Raw genomic sequence first — 12217 nt, forward strand, 5'->3', positions numbered from 1 at the left:
TTACTGTCACAGGCATGGTCTTATTATTATTGATGGAAGAAGGTGGGTGGAGGAACCAAGTACATAAAAACAATCATAGAAGGACATAACAACAATGGATGGACGAGGTAAGGAGCAGATAGTCCAGGCGATCCGATGACCCTATGATGAGTCCACCACCAACCACCCTCAATAATTTCTATGTATACACAGGCACAGAAACAAAACCCCAAGAGTAACCCATCTGTAAAAGCACACCCCAAATAAAGAAAAAAAGAAAACAGCGATAAACTCCAACCACACCACAATACCATAACCAATGCTCCATTGTATCATCTCTGCATCAGGTATAAGAACTTCACCAAAAAGAATCAATGGCTTCTGCTGCTGCTGGTGGCAGCCGCGTCACGATGATGGCGTCGGCCATGGCGGCGCTGCCTGCCGAATTTGGTCGTGCCAGTCTCGCCAATTCTGCTGGCGACCTCCGGCTCCACGATGCACTCGGGCAGCGGGGCTGGGTAGCGGACCCGGTCGTAGCAGTAGGAGTAGGTCATGTGCTTCTCCCTGAAGGCGTCCATGGCGGACCTCTTCTCCTGGGAGATGGTGGTCTCCGGTAGGGGGCCAGCGGAGCCGTCGCAGGAGGAGTGGCGGAGCTCGATGGGGTCGACGGCGCAGCCGTGGAGGACGAGGCCGGTGAATTGGGCGACGTACGGGGAGAGCTTGTAGTTGACCTTATAGCGGCCGCCGGAGGTCGCCCACTCGGACCCGTCCCAGATGGTCGCGTATAAGGACATGGGCTTTGTCGGGTAGTCGCCACCCATCGATTCAACCCTCTTCACCTCCCTGATCGGCACGTCGTCCACGTAAAACCTGAAGAAAATAGCGTGAAAACATTATGTTATCAAATACAAACAAGACCATGTTGTGTAAGTTTTTGTTTCTTTAAAAAGAAGAAACAAGAAACAGATCGCTTTCTATAAATTTTGTGTGCAACCAATATTTTCTTAGAGAGAGAGAGAGATTTAAAGAACGAATGGACGAGATATTCCTAATAATTTCTCTCTTACAATTGGAAGAGGGGGGGGGGGGGGGGGGGGAGTTTCTTTTATTAAAGAATGAGTAAAGAAGCGAAGGTCTCTGCATGGGAAGGAATGAGAGTGATTTTTTTTCAGTCTGGGCGAAGAAGAGATTATTCTCTGAAAAGTAGGTGGAAGTTTTTGAAGGAAAGAATTTTCATGATTCATGGGGTTGTTCTCTACATGGAAAGGGAAGAAAAGATGATGAGGATTGCTCTCTACGTGGGATCAACAAAGAGTGAAACAACTAAAGTTTTCAAAATTAAGAAACAGGAAAGAAATATCTCTATTACATGAGAAGGAAACAGTGAAGTTTTAAGAGAGAGAGAGAGAGAGAGAGAGAGAGAGAGAGAGAGAGAGAGAGAGAGAGAGAGAGAGAGAGAGAGAGAGAGAGAGAGAGAGTTACACGATGTGGGTATTGGTCCAGAGGATGCTGTATTTATGGAAGTCTTCAGAAGGGTCGAACCAGAGACCGTAACGCTCTTCCCTCCCCGTGGCCGTGCTCCCGTTTCCATAAACGTTCGTCTGCACCCTCCACTCTCTGCCCCTAATATTCCCCAGGAACTCAAAATCTATCTCGTCGTGGTTCTTCTCGAATATATCTCCGTTTGACATCTAACAAAAAAGCCCACCTCCAAAATCCATAAAACAAAATCAAAGACGAAGAAAAAGAAGAGATGGGGATGTCAAGAACAGGCGGTTTCTTACATAAAAGGCCACGACCACTCCTGCTGTATAATCGCCCGGCAACTTGATCGACGCGCTAAAGAAACCATGTTGGTACAAGTCATGGGAAACGAATCCGGCACCTGAGTGGTGTTATAGGATGACTGAGAAAAACCAAAAAGAAGAAAGAAAAACAATAGAAGAAGAGGGTACGAAAAGAGAGAGAAAGGAAGAGTGAAGGGAAACCTGTGGCTTTGTCTAACGAGATATGAACGGTTTTCCCATCTCTCTGAACCACGAGATTATCGTCTCCGAAGAGATGGGTGTATCCCTCATCGAAGGGTAAACTCGGCAACTCTTGAAGCACGGTAGACGCGAGCACCGCCGAGAGGAGGAAGTGGAGAAGAAAGGGACGAAGAAGAAGAAGATGATGGTTCTCCATTCCCTTTTTTTTTTTAATTTTTCTCTGCAGAAAAAGCGTAGCTTGAGAGAGAGAGAGGTTTGAAGGAGAAAGAAGGGGGCGCACGGGACTCTCTTTATTCTGTGTTAGTGTTGTCAGGGGTATCTTTGACATCAGCTTTTTCAGTGAGGGATATTCTAGTCACTTAATGAAATACGGGAGTGAAAGGTAAATACGTCAAAAGAACGAGACGTGTTTGTCATGTGACGTCCATGCATACCTGTCGAACAGCCTTCTTTTTTCTTTCAACACAAAGTTCTGCGTGTCAGACTCGGACACGTCATGTAAAGATTAGCCGTTTCACGAATCAGGTGCAATCACATTGCACACTTTGAGTGTGCCGCTACGCCACACTGCCCTCCATCTCTAGGGTACAACGTGGGGCTCAATACATGAAACGCAGATAAGGTGCAATAGAACACTAAAGTGTGCAATGCCATTGCAAGTTCGATCTCATTCATCTCCTATGTCATCCTTATTTTCTTATCTTTATTTTGGATTTCATTGATTCAAGTTGTTTTGATCAAATCGTACTTGTGTGATCTACATCATTCATTTAATAAGAATGACAATTAATTTGTTGAAATCCAATTTGTGTGCAGGTTTTTTTGGGGATAATAAAATTAACCAAAACACAAAATTATATAATTAAAAAATTATATTTTTCATGGAAAAATATGATCGAAAGGTGGATTCTTATTAATTCCATCATGCTGATCCCATCTATAATCTTCTAAAAAAAAAAGATTCTATCTATAATCAAAGGTATGAAAATGGAGGATGACATAGGGGATGAGCGCAGCCAAAATCTGTGATTGCACCTGATCTCCGTTCGTGCCACGTGATAGCTGATGCCGTCAACTCTTGCGGGTGGACCCCACTGACCGATCACATTGGGTCCCACTGTCACTTATCTACAGAAATGCCCGACATGTCCCTTATTTGATCCAAATACCAATACTGGCCCTACTGGTGGTTTTGGTCTTTTTGTCTTGTTGGGTCCCACGGAAACGTGGCCGTTTTCCATTGGCTGTCAGCGGCAGCGATTGCGACGTAGCACTTAGTTCTACGTGAGTTCACGGAAGCGTGCAGCAAAAGGTGTGTCATTTGAGTAAGTCATCGAGGGTAGGATTGTCATTTGGTGAGAGGATAAGATGATTCCATGGGAAGGAGTGGTCGCAACTCGCCAGCTGTACGCTGACTCATCAGGGTGAGACAAGTGTGGCACTGAGTGGGCCACGCAGCAAAAAAATGGAGGAGAACATCATCAAATGGAGAGGCAAAGGGACCCACATGATGGCTCCCCGTTAACCCTTGTTACATAAATGTTAATTACGATTAATTCAGCCTTAAGACACAATTAACCACCCCTAATGATGACAAATGGGAATGCACATTTAAAAAATGTTTAATGAAAACAAGAGCATTAGAGAAAGGAGTAATAAAATAATGATGAAAAGAAGGTAGGGATAACGATTGGTTAACTTTTTTCTTGGGGTGGGTCCAATTGAAGAGGAATGGATGATGATGGATTTGGAATCATGTGCAGATACTTAAATTATAATATCATTATCACTACCAGCAATTTGGATTAAGTCCATGGCTTCCACATACCCATTTGTTTTTATTTAATCATTCATGGATTGGAAGTTCAGAATATTCTAATTCTCATTGAAGCAAAGTGATTGTCATGATTTTTAAAAAAAAATCTTGATTGAGCCATGAGGTTTCTTTAGTGTATTATTGGTTTTACTAATAGTTATTTATTAATTTATTTCATACATGGTCTACGATTAGGGATGGCAGTAGACCGCCTGCCTTGCCCTGTTTGGACCGGGGATAAAGAACATGAAACAGGGATGGAGGTTAAAATCAAAACCTGTGTGAGGATGGAGGTTAAAATCAAAACCTGTGTGAGGATGGAGGCAGGGATGAACTTGCGCTTTCTCCCAGTGTTGGGAGAGGCGTGCGCCTCAGTACCTGAAGCGTACGCCTCAGAAGCGAGGCGCACGTTCAAGGTATTGAGGCATTGCTGTGATGCACTTAAAGTAAATATAAAAAAAGTACCACAGATACTTGAGAAGTAAGATCACATATGAAGCCCTCCAAGAGAAGTAAGATCACTAGTGCGAGGCGTTGAGTGTGATGCCACATATTTTTACGATATTTTAGATAATACCACGGATACTTGAGAGTCTTATGTTGTGAGAGGCGTATGCCTTAGAGGCGAAGCGCAGGCTCAACGCCTTGCTTCGGCTCATCGCATTTAACAACCTTGCTTTCTCCCGCTCCGTCTCGTCTCCGTCCTCGATTACCACCTTGCCCCGCCCTGCCCCATCCTCGATCCTTCTTTAAAGATGGCAGTGGACCGAGAAAAAATGGTGCCCTGCCTGCCCCATTTGGACCAGGGATGAAGGACATGAAACCAGAATGGAGGTTAAAATCAAAACCCGTGCGGGATGGAGGGTAGGATTTTGGGACAGGATGGGAGTGAAGACCTTGTCCCCGGCCCCTGCTCGGGTCCACTGTCATCCCTATCTGCGACAGATGAAGGGTTGCTAGGACACCCTTGTGTTGGAAAGGCATAAGAATATTCCCTCTTCAGTTTTTACACGAAAGAGATGGTATTGAGAGAATTAGAAGCTTTCATGGTTTCCATAGCATTGATAGGAAATGCAATTTCTTGTACACTACTTGACCTTGTCATTATTGGTGAGAATGGCTGACACTTTGGTGGACCTGGACCAAGACCAAGCTACCATGATGGTTCAATCAGATATGGGTCTGGACATGAATGGGTCTAAACATAGAAATATGGGCTGGACACATCCAATAGAACCAGAACCCAAAAAAAAAGAAAACAAATTACATAATTTTCTTGTCGTTTCAATATTTTGCTCACCTGATGTATGAATCCAGATCCAAGTGGTTGTTAATGTGCACCCACCGGGAGCCGTACTTGTCATATTTGTTGAGGCATATTTATTTAGCTGCCTTTCTTTTTTGATTTATAACCCAAGAAACCGCACAGTGATGGATAAAACACGAGATGATGACAAATGTTAATATAATTACAAATCAGCCTGGCCGATTTGTCCGTATCGGCCAGAAATCAATACGAAACTAAGTTGATTTGACTTATTTTTAAAATATTTTTAATATATATATATATAAGTATACTTGAGAGTGGGCTAAGTCTTTCTCTCACCATGAAAATATATAAAATGTATCAATGGAAGTACAATTTTACAAATGATTGCAGTTCATAAATAGTGCTAAATAATTAGAAAAGTTCAATTGATTGTAGATTTTATAAAATTGCTAAAGTTGAAATCATTTTTTTTTTTCACTAAGTGGAAATTTTTTTCAGAGGAATAAAGAAAAGATGCGAGGTAAATGGCTGTGATCATGACCTTTGGAAGTGTCCAAAACTTAGAGAAATAAAAAGGATTTTTAAAATACTTTTTAAAGCGTGGGATTGTAAAGGAACACATGAAATGGAATACCGCTAGAGCACCCACCCCCGGGGTTCCCGAGTGGTAGCGGAGTTGGAGAGAAGGTGCTGACCCTTTTGTCCCAAGTTCGACTCTCGATGGGTGTGAGAGTGTCTTTTACTGGTGGGCTCCTTAAGGGCTTGGGCTGGCTTGAGTGTCAGTTACCACAACCAGAGATTATATGCTTTGGTAGGAACTTGGTTATAAAAAGAAAATGGAATAACGCTTGTGTTTTTGTGCATTACCCTAAAAACAAAAGAGGTTCATCTTTACAATTAATCATAACGGTAGCCCTAAGGGTTTTGGTACACCTGGCTAGGTGGGTCGGCTTAAAAGCTCTAAGTCAAAGGAGGTCGCTAGGTTTTTTTTTGGATAGGCAAGTTGAGTTATTGTGTGAAATTGATTTTTTTTTATTTTAATTATATTTTATTGGAAAAATAAATTAATTAGAAAATAAAAGTCCAATTTTTCCTGTTAACTAACCAATATAATGGCAGATATCATGATGTTTTGGCACATGATAATATTGCGATATATTGGCCATTTGAAAATGGCGACCAAATTATCACTTTTTCAATATATTGCAGATATTTGCAAGTTGTTTCTGGGGGAGAACAAAGAATGGAAAGAAAAACTCCTAATTAGTTGTGAATAAAAGAAGTAAATATGTTTACCTATTCCGCTATCAATTGCAAAAATAAATTAGGTCCTTCGTAATGGACAAATTGACGTAATTACTGCTAAGTGATGGAACAGTTGCTACACAAACAAATCTCTTGATAGCTTTTCTAAGTGAGAAAACACACACATATATATATATATAGTCAATAGAATATGAGAACTGAAAATATGAGAACTAATGTGTGAACCCTGATTGTCATGAATTTTTTGTTCTTTTTTCTTGTACGGATGTGATCTACATGTTTGGTTTTATAAGAACTCGCTATTGAGTCGTCCGATTTTGATGCATAAACAAGAGTTTTTAAGGCTTTAAAATCAATGGCTCATAATCCTCATAAATATTCAAGCATTCAAAAATCATATTTTTTTCATCAAAAATACACTATCCTATGATTGATTCCTAGCAAATTCACCATGCCAAGCACATCTCCATGGTTGTATTTTGCATAAAAAGTGTTGGAAATGCCCAAATTTCTAGTTCTCATATTCTAGTGACTATATATACGAAAGGCTGACCATCTAACCAAAGGACAATCCAAAATCATCCTTTTTTTTTTTGAAGAAAAAAAGGACGATATGAAATCTACAACCAATGAAGGCTTCTCTTCTCTCATGTTTGAGTGTTTGGTCAATGAGACCTTATATATTTGTTATTTATAATTTATTTAGTAAGAAATATGCTTTATACGAAGACTTAACGACTATTCAATCGTTTAGTAAAGAGAAATTTCTAATAATTGAGAGGCAAGAGACTGCCTATTCGACAACTTCAACAGGGTGTTTTTCAATTACAAATACACCTTAATGCTTCTTTTTTACGCTCTCCACAACTAAGGGGTCTCGATTAACTTTCATTCCTTTAACTACTCAAATGTTTCGATTCGTTAAGTTTGAAAAATCTAAAGAGACTAGCCACAAAACGGGACCATCCACACCACACCACTATGAAAGGATAATGCCACTGTGGAGGAGTGTAGTGAGCGGGACCAATAACCAAACAAAGCACTACTGAGTATCAAACTTTTCTGTCAATCATTCCATTTCCCAGACTTACTACCTATTTCCAATGAGAGAAATCCTACCTGTGATCATCCTTCCCTTACGTTCCTTGTTTGAAATCTTGAAAGAATGCCTTTGATCTATGTCCCTTATTGATGAAATGAGAAAAAAAAAAAAAAGTCTAAGCAATTCATTTTTTCTTTTCAGGCCACTTTTTTTGGCGAGGGACAGGTCGCCGGTGATCCATCACCAGAGCTAGTTGAACTGAAGAAGCAACTCAATGAAGCTGACATTATTAGGCCTTCAAAAGCACCATTTGGAGCCCAACAATGAATTTCTTAGTGGCTGCACGGTACATATTTGGAGGGCGTGACGATGTTCAGAACCAGTTTAAGTGAATGAAGATGAGGGAACAAAGAAAGGAAATAAGACTATTGAACTGATTGGACGTAGGCAAATGCTTCTATGACGGTCAGACGATAGTCAAAAGTCATAGCAAAACCTGTAACTACTTGTATTAAAAACTTGTAACTCCAGGCTGAAAGATTTGTCCAGAGAAGGTAATAGCCCTTTATATTTGTTCTCACATGATTCGATCATTCTCAGTAAAACTTGACATGTTCGAATGATAATCGCTTTTATGCGAGAAAGGTCATGATCACAGCCTCGCTGAAGCAAGGAAAACTCCGGGTGGGGCTCCATGACCACCCTGCCTTGCATAGCCCACCTTTTAAAGCTACTGACACACCCACGCACTAGCAGAGTTTGATCCGGTGTCTTTATCTCAGCACCCTCACAACCACCCTGCTGGCCACACGGGCAACCCCCACGGTGGTTAATGCAGTATTCACGACCAACGGGGGCTTAGCTTGTCTGGTAGGAGCAGCTATTGTACGTCACCTAATTGTGTTGGGACGTTTCAGGTTCAAAACCCAATGGTATAGTTGTATAACTGATAGGTGTTTGCCTAACCCCAGCTTGCCTTTCAAAAAAAAAATGCACTATTCAAGATGGAGTTGCTAAAAACATTTTTTTTTAAATGGTGTTGAATTATGCTGTTAGGGCTTCTAAATCGATTCTCAATGCAGCGTTTTGGCAACCATTGCTCTCAAATAGTCAAAGAGTGTGAAAGTTTGGAAAATGTCAACATACTTTGGATTCATGGCTCCCAAACAGAGATTTAATTAGGGTGTTTCATGTTGGATCTCTTGAGATTAGCCTTAATAGTTGCATCGGTACTCGATACATCCTAGTGCATCACGTATCACTGTATCAGCCATACCAGTACCAGATACTGGTATGAAACTTGTTTCCGAAACCATAAACAAAAGTCTCAAATGTTTACGAAAATAGTCTCAATTACTTGAGAAACCCATATATCATGCACAAAAACACATTTTTATTACATCACAAAGTAGTATCAAGTTTGTTTCTATTAGCATTTCTGCATACAATCATCAATTTAATTTTATAAAAACATTATTTTGTTAAGAGTTTTAAATATTATAATTTGTAAAAAGAATACTATACAATAATGATTGATTTACATATTGTGTTTAACTATTTTAGTTCACATGTATCTTTATAAAAATATATACTTCCTATTTAACTTTTTAAAAACTCATACCAATTCTTTTAGAAACAGCATCAATATATTAGAAACTCAAATCAATACTTTTGGAACTGTATCAATATGCATTTCAAGTAAAAACGTATCAGAATCTTTTTAAGCCTTCACATACCCTGTACCAGTACAACGCACCCGTACCCATTTATGGCAACTATGGCCTCATCAATACCAAAATAGGCTAGGAGCTTTGAAGGATTTCATGGTTACCCAAACCAAGACTAATGAGTAGGATTCAGGGTAAGAAAGTGGAATCAATTAGATAGTGTAAAGTGCAAATACTCTTACAAAGTAAATAACTATTTGAATGTTTTGCAACAAACCGTCCATCTCAAGATGGAGGGCCACAGTAGTCTTTGCGCAGTGCCTACACTATTGCACAAATAAATTATGGGTAAGTTTGGTTCAATCATATGAGATTCACTTTCTAATACACTTTAAAAAGTGAATCTCATTTGAATAGTACTAAAAAAATCAAACATAAAACTTTTTTTTGCTTAGAACTCCAAAAAACAAGGCTCATAAAAAGTGAGTTATCACTTAACCTAAAAGTGTGATTTAGAAAGTGAATCTAATTTGGGTGAGATTCATTTTCTGATGAGATATGAGATTTGAAATCTCATGAAATTTTGAAAGTGAATCTCTTTTGAACAATATTTTCACTTTTAAAAAACACAACCAAACGTACCCTATGATTATTTTCTATTTCCGGAGGCTGCTAAGTGAGAATTGCATTGGAAAAGAACAAGGAAACCTTGAATTGATTAAAGGAAATGCATGTGCTTGTCATGCAAACAAGTACAAGTCACACCCACATAAATATTAGCCATAGGGGACGTTCTTCTGAGCTAATTGAAAGCAAATGACCATATATAGGAAGCCCCGTATTAGATGTTCCTTTTTTCCTTCTTGAAGAATAAAAACTCTATTTTTGTGTAGTCATAAATTATTCAAGTTAATTTGTCTGCTTTTAATATGCATATTTTACTTTCAAATACTTTTATCAGATAAAGCTGAAGATATTTTGACAATTTAGTTCTACTAAAACTTCTAACCAACCATGAAACCATTTGACTTAAAAGGAATTTTGCCATTTCACCACCAGCAATGCCAACATCATGTCCACCAGCACCAACCATACAAAGCCAATCCTATTGGTAGCACCACCATCAATATTTTCTACTGTTTTAGTCACCACCACCACATTCACAAACTCCACCAGCAAACCAACAAAATTACCATCATTAACACCTCAACTATCTGGCCTACCCATACCCACTTTGATCCAAACTCCTCAATCAACATCAATACCGACTACGGCCACAATATATTTGGTGAAAGATGGATTGTCAGTCTGGTAATTAATTCATTTTTTCTTTTATATGTAGATGTGCATATCAATGTATTGGTTCCAAGCATCAATTATATATAAATTATATATAGGGTTAAAGTTTGCCACAATCCTTTGTATCTAAAAATGACTTAGTAAGTGTGGTCCTGTGTCAAGCTGAAGGATCGAATCCCTCTGTCACATGGGGCGGCTGTTGTTCTGGTAGGGATCCGCCTAACCCCAGCTTGCCTTTCACAAAAGAAAATTGACTTAGTAAACTTCAATTATTATTATTATTATTATTATTGTTGTTGTTGTTGTTGTTGTTTGTTGTTGAACTGGCATAAATATGATCTGCATCACCATTTTTTTAGTGAGAACGGGCTTTCGAATTGCCGGAATCTGACCTGTGTACAGATTTTTCTGGCGGCGGCTATAAAAGGATGGATTTTCACAAATAAAAAAATTGCTTTTTGTCAAAAAGACATTATCCAAGGGTTGTGCGATGCCCACTAAATCAAGCTAGGTGTAACCGAAGTCATGCCAATATGCAGCTAGGGGTGGGGGCTTTCCCTTCTTTTTCTTTTTTTGATTGGCAAGCAGCAACCAGGCAGACCCCAACCAGTTAAAAAAAGGATCAATCAAGCAGTCTATTAACGTTCAGGAACCAGTCAAGAGTTTTATCCCATAATGACAAATGTTGCGAGGTTTAAGAAAATTTAGTGTTTTTTTTGCGAAGTTCTGTATCAACAAATAAAGAGCCAGACAAGAGTTTGCTAAAGATGCAATATAACATCTTACAAATATATCTAAAAGCATATAATTTGGATCTCATCTTTTACATGTAAAAATTCTTCTCAATTTGCCCTCTGGGTATGCCTTGTGTGCATGTGTACCTGTGGGATGCGTACATAGATATGAATGTATTTACAAGTGCTCAAGTACCAATCTTTTTAAGATTTTGTTTATGAATTTGTAGGACTTGAGTTTATTCTATGAAAATTTAATATTGCCTTGCTGATGTGGACATACTGCTGGATACTTAAATTAGCTGGGGAGGATTGCCTGGTTGAATTAGTTTGTTTTATGTGCCACTTTTGTTGAGTGCATTGCAAATTGCACTATCCTTTGCATTTCTGAAATTGATAAACGATGTTGTGCAATCCATCATACGCGAATAGATAAAAGGAAAAGCAAGCAAAACACACGAGATAACGTGGTTAGGTCATAGAGACCTACATCCACGAGAGAACACCGATCAGTCATACTCCATTACCTCAGGGATGAGTTACAAATAGTGCTAGATCCACAAATCGTGGCAACAAAAAAGGAAGGATTATCATCCAGCACAATACAATCCTTAACAGAAGGAAAGAGCAGATATTTTAGGAAAGGAGAAACCGTCGATGCCCCAACCATCCTTATCGTTAACACTCCCCCTCAAGCTGAGAGGCGAATATATCATGAGTTCCCAACTTGTCAAGAACTCTATATAGATTATCTTTGGGCACGGCTTTAGTAAAAATATCTGCAAGTTGATCTGCACTGGCTATAAACGGAGTTGATATTTCTTTGCTTTGCACTTTATCTCTGATAAAGTGACAATCTATTTCTATGTGTTTCGTTCTTTCATGAAACACTGGATTTGCAGCTATATGAATTGCTGCCTGGTTGTCGCAATACATAGGCATCGAAGTTTGAACTTCGAATCCCATCTCTTCAATAAGTGCTTTAGTCCAGGTTAATTCATAGGCTGTGGTAGCCATAGCCCTGTATTCTGCTTCAGCACTAGAACGAGCAACGACCTTCTGTTTTTTACTTTTCCAGGATACCAAATTACCACCTACAAATATGCAAAAACCGGTAGTGGATTTTCTGTCGAGGGCACTGCCAGCCCAATCAACG

General features: G+C 39.4%; 1 protein-coding gene across 1 annotated transcript; it reads right to left on the reverse strand.

The window, feature by feature from the left end:
- Positions 1 to 2241, reverse strand: LOC149816272 (putative xyloglucan endotransglucosylase/hydrolase protein 28). The gene is made up of 4 exons (XM_089986556.1): positions 1968 to 2241; positions 1764 to 1864; positions 1462 to 1670; positions 1 to 849 (listed from the first exon to the last, which is right to left on the reverse strand). Exons 1-4 carry the CDS (start codon positions 2161 to 2163, stop codon positions 351 to 353), a joined length of 1005 nt encoding a protein of 334 aa, XP_089842682.1. The 5' UTR covers positions 2164 to 2241; the 3' UTR covers positions 1 to 350.
- Positions 2242 to 12217: the final 9976 nt, after the last annotated feature.

The sequence above is a fragment of the Nuphar pumila genome, chromosome 14 (genome assembly GCF_984573655.1).
Source record: "Nuphar pumila chromosome 14, dmNupPumi1.hap1.1, whole genome shotgun sequence".
Taxonomy (NCBI): domain Eukaryota; kingdom Viridiplantae; phylum Streptophyta; class Magnoliopsida; order Nymphaeales; family Nymphaeaceae; genus Nuphar; species Nuphar pumila.